We start from the raw sequence: 16,771 nt of genomic DNA, 5'->3' as shown, positions 1-16,771 counted from the left end.
TCACAGACTTATGGACAGTGTGTACAGCGTAATGTGGTTTTCTGTGCTAACCAGCACTTACAACACACACAGGGTTAAGGAACATTACCAAATGGAGCCTAAGATTGTCAATGCAGTTACCATACTCTGTTGCAACCCATCTTCCCTGATTAAAGAAGATCACATTACCGCTATTTTTCCTCTTCTTCATAATCCCTACTCCCAACAGCACATACTGATATTCTAATGAACTTTGTTCTCTGGCCGTGACAGGCAGAGCCTCCAAAACGTTAAATTCCTGTGGACCCACAGAAACAGAAATGTGGTCTCCCCCTAGCAGTAGTGGCGACACATTCCCAACAAGAATCCTCGCCAGGGATGTGTGTGTTTTGACACGTGGCAGCCAACAAAGCATGACTCTGATGCTTGACTGGTTTGAGCCGTCTTGAAGGGTATTATTGCCTTGCGGTCCGAGGGCCAGAATATTGGATGAACTAAACAAGAGTGTGGGTAAGAGGATGTCAGTGTAATACTGTTTTCTCTCGCATATATTGCTATGTCACATAGACATATTATAACACTGTCATGATATTGATTTCTACATCATTCTTACTTTGTATGAAAGGTTATCATATGGTATATGTCACCCCCTCCCCTCATACACCTGAACATACAAAATGTATTATACTTTCCAAGAGATTGTAGATATCCCTTGTCTCTGGTCCAAAATATCATCCCAGCACACAAAACTCCCAGATATCCTAATAACTACAAAGATGAGTAGAAATCTGCGATTGCATACTGCACTTTCCATCTAGCAAAGAGCAGGAGGCACAGCAATACTTTAAAATACTGTTAATGCTACTCATTATCACAGAGCAGACAATGGTACTGGATCAAGGACTTACTCAATTTTACCCTCTTTTGTGTGTATGTGTGTGAGTGTACGTGTGCGATTGTGATAGACATCTTTATCCACTGGTAATATCACTTGCCAGGAAGAGTGTTTTGTGACAGCTTAAGTGGCAAGCATGAATTTAATCTCAACCTACACTTTATCCCATTGGGATAGTTAAGAATGATTGAGCTCAAAGCCATTTTGAGCTTTTACTATATGCAGGACATCACTGCATCAGCAACCAGTTATATGAGGAAATGTAATTTTATCCCTACTACGCTTCTGGAAAAGACTAATTTTAGCACATTTCCGTCTCCCCGTAACATCAAGAAAGTGCCTAGTGACGCAACTCTGTGAAGTAGCGCTGGTGGGATGTGACAATACTCGGGTCCCCTGATGGCCTGCGATGTTGGCAAGCAGCTTCAGGAGTATCCCAGTTAACTGGTCCACCAATCCAAACGGAGGAGCAGCTACCCATCACTGCTGCTGCCCGCTGGCCGTGAAGATCTCCACCTCCGTCTCGCTGGAGTTGGAGAGGATGCGTTGCCGTGCTGCCTGCTTCTTGGCGGCGATGAGCCTCTTGCGGGCCTCCTCCCTCGCCGCCCGCATCTTGGCCGCTCGGCTCTCCTTCGCCTCGTTCTTGTTGGAGTCCTTACCGTCCTTCTCGTCCTTGTCGCGGCTGACCTGGCGACCGTAGGCACGCTTGGCCGGTGTCTTCCTGGGTGCCGTCTGAAAGAATCAATACCAATAGACGAAAAACAAAAGTTGAGTGAAGCTGTTTTCGTGGATCATTCTCATTTACATACCGTTTGAAAAAAAAAAGTGTAGTTTGAGGTTCTTTCCAACACATTGAAACTTTGGGGATTCAAAACATTGATATCAAGACGTTTACCTAGTTTACATTTTCTCAGCTGCTGCAAGATGAAGGATCTTGAGATCACCTAGCGGTGTATGCATCACAATCCAAGAAGAGAAAACACTCCAAGGAATATGCAAAGTCACCATCCCCACTTTGAACAGTTCAGATAGGAGAGAATCTGCATAAATTATATGTGACCTGCTGTCACTTTACCCCCATCAAACTAGCTCACTTCAAGGCTGAGAAAGCCGGTAAGTAAGAAATTTACAGTTTCTCCAAAGGTGAGATTATTTGTCATCTAAATTCCTTCTAAATTCCCCACATCTATGAAGGTTTTGAAATATGAATAAAAAAATTAATTCTTGAGAATGACTTCTCAATTATGGTGAGGTAGAAATAAATGATTTATGGTTTGGCTGCTAAGTAACACAAGTTATGAAAGTTATCTTTTGCATTTACACAGAAATATCTGACTGGCAGTGATGCTATTTGTAAGTTCATCTGTTAAAATGAAAATCTCCAACATTCTCCATTAGACATATTTCACTTGATTTCAGGTTACCAAATATTAAAGACACAAGATTTGAAATCAGTCGGTAGTCAGTCAACGAAATGACACAGATGACAGAACTCTGCCTTTACAGCATGTACCACAGTAAAAAAACCCACTTCTCTTTTCTTTCCCAGTGCAATTTTCATAGCATTCCATTTATTCTTTGGCAATGATGGTTGATGGATGCCCACATTACCGTCTCATGACTCGATAACCAGTAACAGTCAACGCATTATCATTATCAAATACCTGCGGGGACGAGCAAGAAAATGTGGAGAATGCTTAGAACGTGTGAAGTATGTTCCCTGTCAAACCCATCAGGGTAATATGTGCTGAATTCCATTCCAGACACAAGAATCACACCCCCTCCTGGCATTTAAGTAAAGGGTCCTAAGTGTTAGTTGAGAGCTATTAGCCATCTCTCATTCAGACCCAGCCATCAATCTACATCTGGTCCCCCCGCCTCTGCTCTACTCCGAGGAGCTCGACGCAATTTAAAACGGCATCATCAAAAGTGTACATAATGAAGTCAATTATAGAGGTGGGGTGGGATGGGGCGAGGGGGGTGGGGGTGGGTAGCGAAGGAGGCAGATTCACAGGGAATGTTTGAGCTGGATTGGAAGCAATAAGTCACAACATATACTGTGTGAATGGCATGGTACGAAAAGTCACAACATATAAACTGACTGGTGTTCAGAGTGAATGACTTTGTACCTCAGTTGCAACCTACTGATGCAAAGTGTGAATGGCATTGCAAGGGACAAGCACATGCCTGTTCCGTCTTTGCTGTTCTACATCATATCATGAAAGACAAATAATTAAAAATCTGCTGTTTTCAAGTGGTACTGACACTGAAGGTATGATGTGAAAATTACAATTATTAAATGAGCATTCCACTTCTTTTTGTGTAGTATCTGCAGCGGGGAAATATGGTCGACCTGCGACTTCCTCATCGTTCAGTGCATTCACACAACTGCACACAAGTGTGTTATAAGCTGGCTGGGATCAGTTTGTTTCATATTGAGAGTCCATGAAGTTTTCATTACTGTTGTGTTGGCAGCATGCAAGGATGCTCCTTCCAGCATAAAATGTAATTTCTCCAGTGTAACCATGTGATCTGATACAGTGTCTCAGAGTTACTAAGTACTCTCAAACATATGTTTGGGGGAAAAAAAATCATCTCTTCCTTCTGTCTACATAGTTACTCATCAAATGGTTTGACTGTACAGGGGCAGATCCAGGATTTCCGTACAGGGGAGGCGCCTTTACAAAATTAAAGTGGGCGCAAGAGCCCCCACCATTTTTTTAAAAATTTCTTTTGTTTTAACAAAAAATAAAGAGGGGGCACGCGCCCAGGGCACCCCCTCTGGATCCGCCACTGACTGTAGCGATGCTCACAGAACATTAAAGGACAAGTTCACCTTCATAAACATAAGGATTGAGAGAATGTAGCAATATTAGTAGAACACATCATTGAAAGTTTGAGGAAAATCAGACAATCCGTTCAAAAGTTATGAATTTTTGAAGTTTTTGTGCAGTACCCGCTGGATGAGAAGACTACTGCAGTGTATGAATAACTTAGATGTCACATGCGTACAACAATATAAGGAAAATATAAAGAGAATTTCACAAAATTCCATCTTTTGAAAAAAGTACACATTCCCCTGACTCGTAACTGATAAATGTTATGGGTAATATTATTCCCCCTGCCTTTAGAAAGAGGCAAGTCAATTGCTCTTTTATTATGCGAAAAAAGTGAAAATATGTTGAATTTTCTTTTATATTTTCTTTATACTGTTGTACGCATATGACTCACAAGCTGTAGTAGTCTCCTCATCCAGCGGTTCCAACACAAAAATTAAAAAAAATCATAACTTTTGCATTGATTGTCCAATTTTCCTCAAACTTTCACTGATGTGTTCTACTAATATTGTTGCATTTTCTCAATCCTTATGTTTATGAAGGTGAACTTGTCCTTTAAGGAATAGCCATGAGCGGACTGCCATGGCAGCAGATGTTTGATGCGACATATGCCGTCCTAATAATGACAGTCATCATCACTGTGTGAAGGATCAAAGAACTTGAGAGGGGCTCAATGTGGCCATGTACAGCTGTATGTGCAGTATGTATGCACATCCCTGAACCACAGATTTACATTATCTGTGTGTAGACAGGCATCCAAGGCTATCACTGGCCCGAGAGACATCATGATCCACACACGCACATTCATGCACTGCCAAGGGATTCACATGCGTCCTCTCCAATTACAGCAAGCTCTATCACTGCCTACAGTGTAGCTCTATGGCTGTCAACACAGTGCATCCTTCCACACAAACTCATTACAGTCATTAAAAAGCAGGTGATTGTGCATGCGACAGTATTACAGCACATATCCACTCTCAATGTTTCTGATGAAGCGGATTGATTGAGTATCCCTCCTGACACTATCCAGGCAAGTGATGTAATGTATAGATCCCCCAAAAGGGGAAGGGAAAAAATAACAGGAAAATTGTCTTTTATCAGAGGGTTTGCCAAAACACATTTTTTCTTTTTTCTTTATGGGAATGAAAGAATTTATCCAAACATACAAGACCATGCATGATGAAGGCAAGCATATTTTTCTGCGTAAAAAAAAAGAGAGAAAAAGTTTGTTGTTTGAATGTGAGGATTCGTATGGTGAGGTGTGTATTGTATGAGTGTGAAGGAAGTTTGCGGCATCACCTCATGAAAGTCCTCCTGGGGAATGTTGGAATTCTTTCTGGGTACAAACAGCTCTAACAAGAGCTAAGCAAGCTTGAATAAGCTTGACTTATTCTAGGAACCAAGTAGCTGCTCACAGGTTTGTGTTTCAGAGCAGACTGAGTTTTAGAATTTGTGAGACCATTACTGAATTCATTACTTGCTGAGCAGCAGTCATTGCACAGTAGTGTTACTCTACCTATTATTTTCCTCCTTGTTTCTAAAAAAATATAAAATCTCTTTTCTGGACGATTCTGCCCTATTCCATCACTATGTAGGGGTCCTCATCCTCTGGCACCACTCACCACTGTACTCCGCATATTCCACAATACCCTTCTACAAGGAGCTACTATACACCCTTCAACCGGAGAGTTGAAATAGACTATCATCCTGTTTCGGCCTATCCATCTATGTTTCTCTTGCTCGGCATAGAAGGACAGACAGACAGACTGACAACCAAACAGAGACAGACGGAGACAGACAGATTGAATGTTATGCTGATGCATACAGAATATCTGCCATTATGTAGAAGTGAGAACACTAGACAATGCAATCGGTAAGCACTGCACTTGGCTATGTGTGACCTCAATTCTTCTTTCTTTCTTTCTTTTTTTCCCCTTGGCTTGACTTCTTCATTCAGGCAAGTGGGGAGAGTTAACCATTTATAAGGAGAGGCATCAATTTTTCCCTGGAGTGCATGGCTGAAAGAGGGCAAGCAAGGACAACGGACACAGTTGAGTGGACATAAGATAAACTGATCTATCCTCAATACAGTCATCACTGCTTTGTCGGGATGAGTATTCAAGACTTCTACCCCTTTCATAAACTCACATGGGTGGCATCATAAATATGTAGCAGGACCAGAGTAATCTGCACTACACCAATTCCACACTATTATCTGCATCGTGACCAGACTTGGAGTTTGCAGTTGACAAAGACGATTTTACCATTTAACCATCATCTTGTCCTAGCTATGCATTAAAGATAACAAGCCTCAGAGAAATGCCACTGCGATATTGTCCCTTTAAAGCAGTGTTCCTGTCTATCCAAGTTCCGATCAAGCGGCAGGGACTGTACCCTAAAAGTTGCTGGTACATGTAATGCCTATCAAATGTAACTGTTCCAGGTAGGGCCTTTTAAGACAGTGACTTCCGTAAAAAAAAAAAATCCACAAATGAATACATCGAGTCCTTGCCCTGTCTGACTGACAACTCCTGTCTCCTTTATCTACTGTATGACCCCTCGGTGACTTGCTACAGCAGTCATACCTCATTATCATTTTAAATGTCATTTTTCCGCTGGCAAGAAACGTGTCACACAAAGTTCAAATATTATATGACTGCAAAGTGGCATTAAGCATTTGTAACAGTTGAGTGAAATTAGCAGGAATTCTTGTAAAACGGTCCAATGAAAAGTCGCACGGGGTGCGCCACAAACGTGACATTAACTGCACTTGTAGCAGGCACTTGCCTGCATTCTGCGTTGAAATATGCATGGTTAATACTGAAATTGCACTTTCTACCTCAAAAAAACTAACAGCACTTTGATCAAGGGCAACAGTGAGAGATTAGAAAAGCATTAAAAAAAGAAAGAAAGAGAGAGAAAAGAAGAGAGAGACTCTGATGCCAGGAATATACAGCAGTGCTACATGTAGCAAACACCACAACTGTGATCATGTGATCAGCAGTTGGACTGCTCAGTTTTACTCCAGAGCACACACTCTCCTGCTGCACACATAGTTCACATATTCTGCATCTACCGGTGCATACATGCTGTACATCAAGTATTATTGTCTTAATGTGCCAACACTGTAAAAGTTTTCTATTTTACATCCTTATGTAAATAACTTGGTAGCCTAACAAGATTTATTTGGCAAGGCAGGCCAGATGACTACATGCAGACATCCAAAGAAGACTAGACCCGGAATTTGTCAAGACTGACAAATTAGGTGATCCGATCAATGATTCGAGTTTTCACCTGAGATTAGGGACATTGGTCGTGTGATGTTTGGATTCTCATTTTGAAAAGGGAGTCAGACCTGCCATCTTGGGTGCCGAATTCCGTATACACTATCAAAGATGCAGAATGAAGTATATTTGACCTTTGACCCCACTTTGCACCCCCAAGATGGCATCTGAGCAAAAAGTGGTTATTTTGTGAAATGATTCTTGCAACATGGTCTTTGCGTGTGCAAAATATGGGAAAGATAAGACATGTATTCACCAAGATACAGGATGAAACATTTATGACCTTTGACCCTAGTTTACATACCCAAGATGGTGTCTGATCAAGTAGTTGTTATTTTATGAAATAATATACGTAACATTAACTAAACATGTGCAAAATATGGGGTTGATAGGGGCTATTTTTCTTGAGTTATTACAAAGAAAATTGAAAAAAAAAGAAATATGAAAATACATCGAAGATAACCTTTAATTTCAACCACGTTTTTGGACATGATCCCGACACCATATGAAAAACAAAGGGAACACGTACGATAGCGCAAAGTCTCAGCTACAACATATTAAAATCTGGGAGAAATTCACCGAAGGGTAAGTGAGCTAGTGCTCGATAAAGACAATCATGTCAATTTTCACATCTAGAAAAATTCCCTCCCATAGAGATAACACGTCATAACGAAGATAAAGAAAGAAGTACATATGACCTTTGACCCCGATCTGCACAGACAAGATGGCATCTGAGCAAAAAGTGGTTATTTTGTGAAATAATCCTTGTAACACGGTCTTTACGTGCGCAAAATATGGGGAAGATAGAACATGTATTCACCAAGATACAGGATGAAACATTTATGACCTTTGACCCTAATTTACATACCCAAGATGGCGTCTGATGAAGTAGTTGTTATTTTATGAAATAATGTATGTGACATGAACTAAACATGTGCAAAATATGGTGGTGATAGAGTATGTTTTTCTTGAGTTATTGCAAAGAAAGTTGAAAAAGAAAGAAATATGAAAATACATCGAAGATAGGCTTTGATTTCAACCAAGTTTTTGGACGTGATCCAGATACCGTATGAAAAAATAAAGGGCACACTTACGATAGCCCAAAGTCTCAGCTACAACATATTAAAATCTTAGAGAAATTCACCGAAGCATAGGTGAGCTAGTGCTCGAAAAAGATAGTCATGTCAATTTTCATTTCCAGAAAAACTGCACTCCCATTAAGATAACTCGTAAACTGGTCAAATTTGACAAGATTACTTTCAATCCAATATTACGAGGTGATGCTGTCATCTAATCAAAATGTTGTTATTATATTAATGAAAGAGCATTTAGTAAGCTACAACATACTGAAATTTGGGTGTAAATTGGCCAAGGATAAGTGAGATACGCTCGAGTGAACTTGTAATTTGATGACGTCATTTTGAAAATTTACTCTTTTTATTTTATTAAGAAATTTGATATCTTTTAATCATTTTTCCAGCATCGCTAACCCATGAAATGATATGTACAACTCATCAGCTTTCAGAATGTGTAAAGAAAATGGGGGGTCATCGTCCATCCTGACGAGTAAAATCGGATTTAAAATTGGCAGTTTTTTGGCATTGTTGCACTGTATATCGCCATTGACGCGCGCGCGGAATTTCAACTTTGACGGGCCCGTATGACGTCATATTGAGTCGGATTGACTTGAAACTTGGTAGACATATTCCCTGACATTTCAGGCAGGCGATAATTGTGAAAAAACGGGAAATTTCTATTGCATATGAGCTGTGCTTGCGTATATGCGCGTGCGCGTACGCGTTCGTAAAATTTTTTCAATTTTTCAAAAAATGCTCTAAATGGTCTGAAACGTGTGCAAAAAAAATTTGAGCTAGATTTGAGCATACAAATATTTCAACGCGCGCGTACGCGCACGTTTTAGGGTATGGATGAATTCTGAGAATATAAGTAGAATGCGCTTGACTTGAAATATATGTGACGTAAATTTCATTGAAAAATTTCATTCCATTAATGAGATATGATCGAGAATGTGTTTTCATATAATGACGTCATAGTGACGTCACGGTCGACTGATCACTTTGATTTTAGTTCGATTGCCGTCTTTGGGAGACGATATATATATGGTATAAGTTTGAAATTGATAGGAAGAGGACTTTCTGAGCTAATCGATGCACAACTTTTGGGGAGAAATAAGAAGAAAAAGAAGAAGAAGAAGAAGAAAGAATCCGTACAAAAACAGAAGGTGATCCGAGAGGATACTCGGATCACCTAAATATCCTTAAGACGAATTTCCTATTCACTACACACATTGATCTATCCTCACTCTATTTCTAATAAGATGTCTCAATTTTGCCACAACACCAGCTACTGCTACTGCGCAAATTGTCATCATGCTTTGCATGTTCGAGAGTAATGAAATGTATGAAAGAAACCGGTAAACTGATTGAGATAAAACTGGTCAAAGCATTCCCTGTTTCTGGCAATCCTACAAAATAACACCAGGAAATGGCTCCAACACATTCTCAGAAATTGAGCCTGAGCCATTACAGTCAGAACTTCGTCCAAAATCAGCAACATTCCAAGCAACTTCAGCATGTACATGATGAGTCATTTGGCATTGACTCCAGTTTTAAGGTCAGGTAACTGTGTCTGGAAAGAAAAAGTATTTCAGACAAAGCGGGAGAAAACAGCTTGGCGTGATGTATCTGATCTCATTTCTAAAGAGCCCTGTATTACATACTCCAGCAAAGTCAATGTCTTGTTGAGTTTACACTGTTTATCACTCGGTCAATAAAAGCACTCAAAGCAGTGTTTGGTATTTTATTTGCGAGAGACTCAGTCATGTGTCACTAAACAATTCCAATTACTTTGTTACTAATAGTGTACATCACACTTCAGGCAATGGAGCAAATCTGACAGGACAAAGCTATCACGGCCTTGAAGTTGAATTTCACAACAAACCACAGGAAGATGACATGGCTGAAGGCACACAGCACTGTTCTATTTGCAACAGCAAATACACAAACTACGGCAGGAAAGTGAAGGGTAAAAAGTGATCAGGCTTTACATCTGATATACCTGTATATAAATGCTATCTCAGATTTAAAAAGGCTATCAGAACAAACAACCACGAGGATGAGTATACAAAATGAAAATAAAAGGCTATATATCGTTTCCTCTATGTCTGGTAGATCAGTAAGTTCAGTCTCTCTGGACAGCAACATGCTTCATGCACCAAAACAGATTTGCCAGACAGGAGGTTACACAGACAACTCCTTCACAATTGAATGTATATCAGCCACCATTATAATATTAATGAATAGTTGAAGTAGCTACCCCCCCCCCCCAAAAAAAAAGGAATCAAATGAAAAGGCAAAACATAGTAAGGAACTACAAGGGAAACAAGAGAGCAAAACATCAACAAGCTAACCCTGAGCAGCTGTTGTTTACAGACATGAAGGATGGTCCATCAGGGATAACTGCATGTAGTGTGTTCTGGTTAGCACATTTCAAAGGAAGCATTCATACTGAAAAACATTTTGTGTAAATAGGATATCATCATTCATCATTAAACAGTGGCATCAGTATAGGTTAGAAATAGGAAATGACGAACATGCATTTTTAATTCAGGAAATGTCACTTGCCCATGCTTTCAAGTAATACCAATTTCACTGAAATACATTTTGATATGAAATTTATGAGCTTGAATTCACAGACAAAAATATAAAATCTACGAATCACAGATGAACATGTTTCACAGCTTTTTGTTGAATTTGATATGAATAATTCTATCAGAGGTTCTTCGGGAATGTCTACTAATAATGCATGCATTATCCATAAGGCATAATTGTCATGTAACTTCTGTTCCACTGCAATGACATCCCCTAATTGTTGACAGGCCGAAGGACAAGGAATTGATCTCCCCATTGATATACTTTACTGGATTTCTCTTTATTGCGCATCGGACACAATGACGACGGACGGAAAACACTTAGAATGCTCCATAAACTTTCAGACACCCAGGTGATAGAATCCAAGCTAGGATCACCTTTCACAACTCAGTTACTCTAGTTCATTCCCTCTGTGTCCTCAACCGGTGTCAGTGGTAATAGTAGAACCAACCCGCATTTCAGGATATCCCATTTAAGAATGCCAGGAATTCGTCATCGCCTTGTCCATCCATACCTGGATGGCTGAGTGATTTCTACAGGTATCTTGATGGGGGAGGAAGAACCAAGAACTCACGTCGACACGTACCTCACGTATCTACTCAGCAGATCAAAAAGTTGTGGCTAGCTCACTCTCTGGATGCCATTCCCTGACTGTCCATAACATTGATTACTGGCATGATCATGTTTTATTTGAATATCACTGACATCTCTTACCTTTTCTATCTTTATGTCAACCAAAACATCTCTACATCTTTCCCAATTTAAGGGTGTATAGATATCAATTCGCAAATGTCACAAAATTGTGTGTGGTTTAAGAATAATGTCTCCAAACATTGTGTATGAAATCTAAATCTACAATATTCATTGCCCTTCCAAATGTCATGTCATACAATTTGTAAGCTGAATACATTTTTTTTCCCATCAAATCTGAAGATCTGGAGTGTAATTTCAGGAAAAATGAGCAGTAAACCAGCGCCTGCTGACAATTTTTCCCCTCTGCTCAAATTGATGTGTGAAAAAGATCTAAAGCTAAACATGAAAGTCAGTATCAAAAAGTGCTACCCGCACATCCCTGGACAATGGCAAACTTTGAAGGGCTTTAATTGCTATACCACAACGTGTAATGCCAATGGTCTGACTCCAGTAGAGAACACCATTTTACAGAAGGCTTAATTAATGACTTGTACTTTTGCCAAGAAGGAAAAGGATCTGTTCAAAGTCTGGGTTCTGATATCATTTCAATAGATCCGGCTTTCTGTCTGGAACATGAGCTGTTTGCCAGAGTTCAGCCAGATGTGTGTGCTAGCTTCTACATCTGGCTGTGACACGCCCCAGCAATGGCATCTAAACTTAACGATATACACGTTCTATCCCACCCAAATGAAAGAATTGACAAAGAAAATATCAGCAGTTAGGTAGAAACACCTACACACTTTCTCACATGGGGCGATATTCTCAAAAGACTTTCTTCAAAAACCAACCACAAATTACAGTTCTATTCAATATCATCTTGCCAATACTGACTGCATGTCGTGTAATGAGCACCTAAGTACACATTAACATATGATCACTAACCAAGCAATGCTACAATACTTTCTCCTTGAAATACTAGCACTTTAGAAGTGTTATGTTTCCCTCAGTCCAGGAGATGGAGTCTCTTCCATCCTTCATTTAATGAAACATGCTTCTCTTATAAGTCAAAAATCTCCCTCTGTGACCCAATGAAGAGATTTAACGTGAATGTTGTGGATTGCAAATAACCCACACTCAAGAGCCTACGTTCCCAACACTCATACTCCTAGACATCATAATTACTCCTACAGAAATAAACATTTAGAATGCACTGTCCAGAATTCCCTGAGCCATGTCAGACAAACCACAAATCATAATGGCATTGACATCCCAATTAATCTGACTGCCTGAAACTATTATGCATACAATAACTGATCACTGTATGTCCAACAAACAATGTATGTTTGCTTTACTTCAGATGCAAATTATATTATCTAAACATTTGGCAGGGGTAGAACATATTAGCTGATTGGTACTGTCGGTAATTGGTAAGTTTTCGCAGATTACTCTAAGTGCAGTATGCACACACATTTTCCTCTGCTCTAGGGGCCTTGTCAATCTGTAGACTGAATATGATTGCTATTCCTACGGAGCAATGGACTTTCAATGGCCAGTGGCACAAGCAATGGATAAAAAACATGCAGCTCATGCCTTGTAAATTTTTAAGCTAACAAATGCCCGTGACATTTAAAAGAGTTGTCCTAATCGTGAACATTGTCCACTTTAATGCACTGTTACGTGCCAGAATTCTGGCAGTCTCCCTAAAACCCTTTTTTTTCCCATTCGGCCTCTGGTATTATTCATCACTCCGCCCACTTCTCTTCTTCAACTGTCCCCTCAGATCAGAGCAGCATCATCCAGCTCAAGACGTGGATCTCTGGAGCATCTTAGAGCTACATCATCCCTCATCATGCCAACACTACATCACTGGGAGGCATTCTGGGGCATCCAGCTTGCACTTCATGCCAGGGTCTACAATGGACTATCAAAACATATTTGTCAAATCTCAACATAGGGCGGTCACACTAACAGTAAAACAATAAAACAAAACAAAAACACCTAACATTATGGTGTATTAGTGGCTGCCTAATTGTGCCAAGAGCAACTCCAGACATTTTCAATGAAATCACATCCCAGATTGTGATCTTCCAATGTCCCATGACGTTTCCTTCGATAATTTGCAATGTAAAACCTCCTGACGGAAAATTCATCATTACATTACTGTACGTGACTTCCACTTGCAGTTTTACATTACATCTCCTGTTGTCTTCTGTCACTCATGTGCATGAGACTGCAAAGCTAACTGCACATTTGCATAACGGTGGCAAAATGTCCAAATTTTGCCTCATGTGCTCTAACATTGCACTATTTCGTCGTACCAGCACTGCAATATCTCATTTCAAGAAATTTCTGCATGAGAAAGGGACCCTTACACTCACCTCTTTGCCTCCCTAACCCTCCCCCTCCTCCCCCCCCCAAAAAAAAATATCATCTCAAAAAAAAAAAAAAATATCATCAAGAGATGAGCTATATATTCGCACAACCTGATGGCTGAAGTGTAATCTACCAAACAAGCACCTTCCTCTACAAGAATTGTATCTCAGCATGGACACTTTAAATTTCTCCATCTCAAATACACATTATTTGTAGGAAGGTCAAAACATTCAGTACTAGAATTCATCAACAACAAGATTACTACTCTCATTTATCTTTCTTGTTATTTTTTTCTCTTACGCATTACAAAACTGATGCGCATCCATGTTGAATACACAGTCATTCAAGACACAATGTCTGGGAAATTTTTAGTAAACTACCTGGTGTATTCATCACTATCAAATTTATACTGGGCCTTTAAATGCAATATTCAAACCACTGTTTATCAAATATCCTGCCATATGCTCCGTTCAAGGACATAGTCATTTTGGTGGATGTCCACAATATATATTTTGCACTTGAATTTCCATGGGGTGAAAATGATAGCTAGCGCTACAACCAGCAGAAATACAAAATCATCATATCACGAGGTGAAGATCAAAAGGAAACAAAAAACAAAGTATGCCACTGTCTAGGCCTGCCCTGGGAGACGTGGCATCAGCTAGAGGGAATACATCAATACTAGAATACACAACAGAAATATTTGTATCACATTGCACATGAGTGGCAATATTACTCTCGCGTGAAACTCCTGGCGTAAAACTACAGGCGTATAGTGTATACTTCATCATTTTAAAACAATATCATGGTGATCTACATTTCCATTTATCTGCAATGAATAAAGTTGTTTGACTGTCCCTCTCAAACATCTCCCTTTAACCATCCCTCCCCCTAAAAAAAAAAAAAAAAAAAAAAAAAAAAAATATATATATATATATATATATATATATATATATATATATAATAAATGAATTTATGTAATGCTCCTGTATACTAAATTGGCAGAAGTAGCTCTTTGTTCTACCCCTATGGATCTTCAAAAATCATAGCCCAAGCCACTCATGTTTGGTGTAACATGGCCATTACATGCATTACAATACATGCCAGCTAAAAAGCAAATGGACAGCAGCCAAGCCATGGTTTCATCAGGTGGCACGGCTATGGATGAGTGGTAATGTCAGTACTGGGGAACATTGTATCCTTTCCACTGTGAGTCATCTGTGGATGTTACTCGTCACGCTGATGTTGTGCCAACAGGGGCTATAGGAACGAATTCCCCTTCTCTTACTCTTCTACCCCCCCCCCCCAAAAAAAAAAAAAACCACTGTTTGAATAGGTCTGTATGAATATATCGGCCTATACACATACATACACATACACATACCTACTGCATTCTTAACGAGCATTTTTTTTTTTGGGGGGGGGGGATATTGTACTTAACATGTTAGAATTACTGCGGATGGAGGTTCAATAACCATAGAAATTTGTAAGTTTCCTTTGTTGTTGTTTTTTTCAGCAATGACCTTAACTGTGTTAATACACACAAAGTCATCGGGTAATGCATTCTTGGGGTATCCAACACTTTTTTAAACCTTGCGGTGACTATTGCTGGCTGAATCTGAAAGCTAAGTTCCATTCAGTGATATGATTAGAGCACATCAAAAAAAAATGTATATATATATATAAAGAAATAAATGAGAAAAACCACCTCCATATACTGTATCTCAATGGACAAGCCAATCAATCAAACAGTTAGCACCTGCAATCAGCAATGTTTGTTACAATCTCCTGATAGAATCAGATTGGAATTCACCATCAAGTTAAAAAGAAGCTGGCAACAGTAGTACAATCTATGTACATTTTTATGCAAATTCTTTAAAAACAAAAGACTTCCAAATAGTTTGATACTGTAAAGAGGTGTTTTTACAATTCCTTACTTCTGTGATTTCTGTTACTCTCAATTCTATATTTTTTTTTCAGCATTTCACAGTAGCATGTTGCTGCTTTCAAATAAGATTTGTTTCTCTATCAGCGCCACACAACAATCCAAGTAATATTTACTTGCTGCAATCATTTCACTCATTCATGTCATGTTGCCTGCCAGTTCTGCACACTATTCACTGAATAAATACCCTGACTGAAAGTGGGGGAAACTGTTGTATAAACTACATTCATACTTTTATAAACAGCTGTCATGTTTCAGACAGAACAGTTGTATGCAGGTGATAAAATCTTTGGGTGGGGGATGATTCATTGTCAAGGGCAAAGTACACTGACCTTTGTGATCTCATTTGTCACATGATATCATAAAGATCATTCATTCTGATAGCGTACAATAGTAACCTTCTCGACAATATACTAGTATATCGCAAATAAAAGCACAAGCTACGTCTGTTGAATGTTCTGATAGGAAGTTCAGTATAAAAATGATGTTACGTATGCACAAGGCACTTGAAAGTTCACCATATCGTTGAGCCTTACTCTGAAGACAAGAAAAGAAAAGAAAGAATAGAAACGAAAAAATCTTCAGGAAATGACAACGGGGTCAAGGCATGGTACATTAAGAATACTTTCCAAGTTTTATGGGCCAAGGTTAAGATTCATTGTGTCCTCTCACATCTATGATTTAATATGTGGCCTCCCTGTGTCAGTGGCTTTATGCAGGTAGCATAGATTGGCACAGATCTGGGGTGAAATTGCAGACAGACTGTCAAGGCCTACAGGCACTGGAGTCTCCTTTCAGTAGAACGTGGGGTCCAGAGGCCATTTCACACTCAAAGAAGAACTTGTTCGTAACCATGTATCTGCAATGTGTCTCAACACACATATGTTTCTTATGAATAAACTCAGTGTTCAGATACTGGAATTCAGTCTCCTTGCCAGCTGCTACATGCAACAACATTCCATACAGCAACTCTATAATCTGTCAATCAAACATAAAACTCTCCACTTTTACAACTTAAATGCACTTGGTCGAACCTATGTCATGCACATACATGTACACCATGGTTAAGCAACTAGGAGGTCAATCTATACCTGTATGTTCCACTTCCTCATCGTTTTCAGTGGTGATATAGTTAGATTGCACATGTGCAAACC

The 16,771-nt window shown here is 39.4% G+C and overlaps 1 protein-coding gene across 2 annotated transcripts in view; it reads right to left on the bottom strand.

Annotated features, from left to right (window-relative positions):
- Nucleotides 1-823: 823 nt before the first annotated feature.
- The window catches only part of LOC139735554 (uncharacterized), a 58,312-nt gene continuing 42,364 nt past the window's right edge, over nt 824-16,771 (bottom strand). For both annotated transcript variants that reach the window (XM_071646311.1, XM_071646312.1), the window contains one exon: nt 824-1,606. In XM_071646311.1, the coding sequence (XP_071502412.1) occupies nt 1,355-1,606 (252 nt within the window). In that variant the 3' untranslated portion in view covers nt 824-1,354. The remainder of the gene's footprint in view (nt 1,607-16,771) is intronic.

The sequence above is a fragment of the Diadema antillarum genome, unplaced genomic scaffold (assembly GCF_040938485.1).
Source record: "Diadema antillarum isolate AM-2024a unplaced genomic scaffold, OU_Dant_1.0 seq00000585_RagTag, whole genome shotgun sequence".
Taxonomy (NCBI): Eukaryota; Metazoa; Echinodermata; class Echinoidea; order Diadematoida; family Diadematidae; genus Diadema; species Diadema antillarum.
Note: the sequence above shows the minus strand (reverse complement) of the source record. Positions and strands in the feature narration are given on the sequence as shown.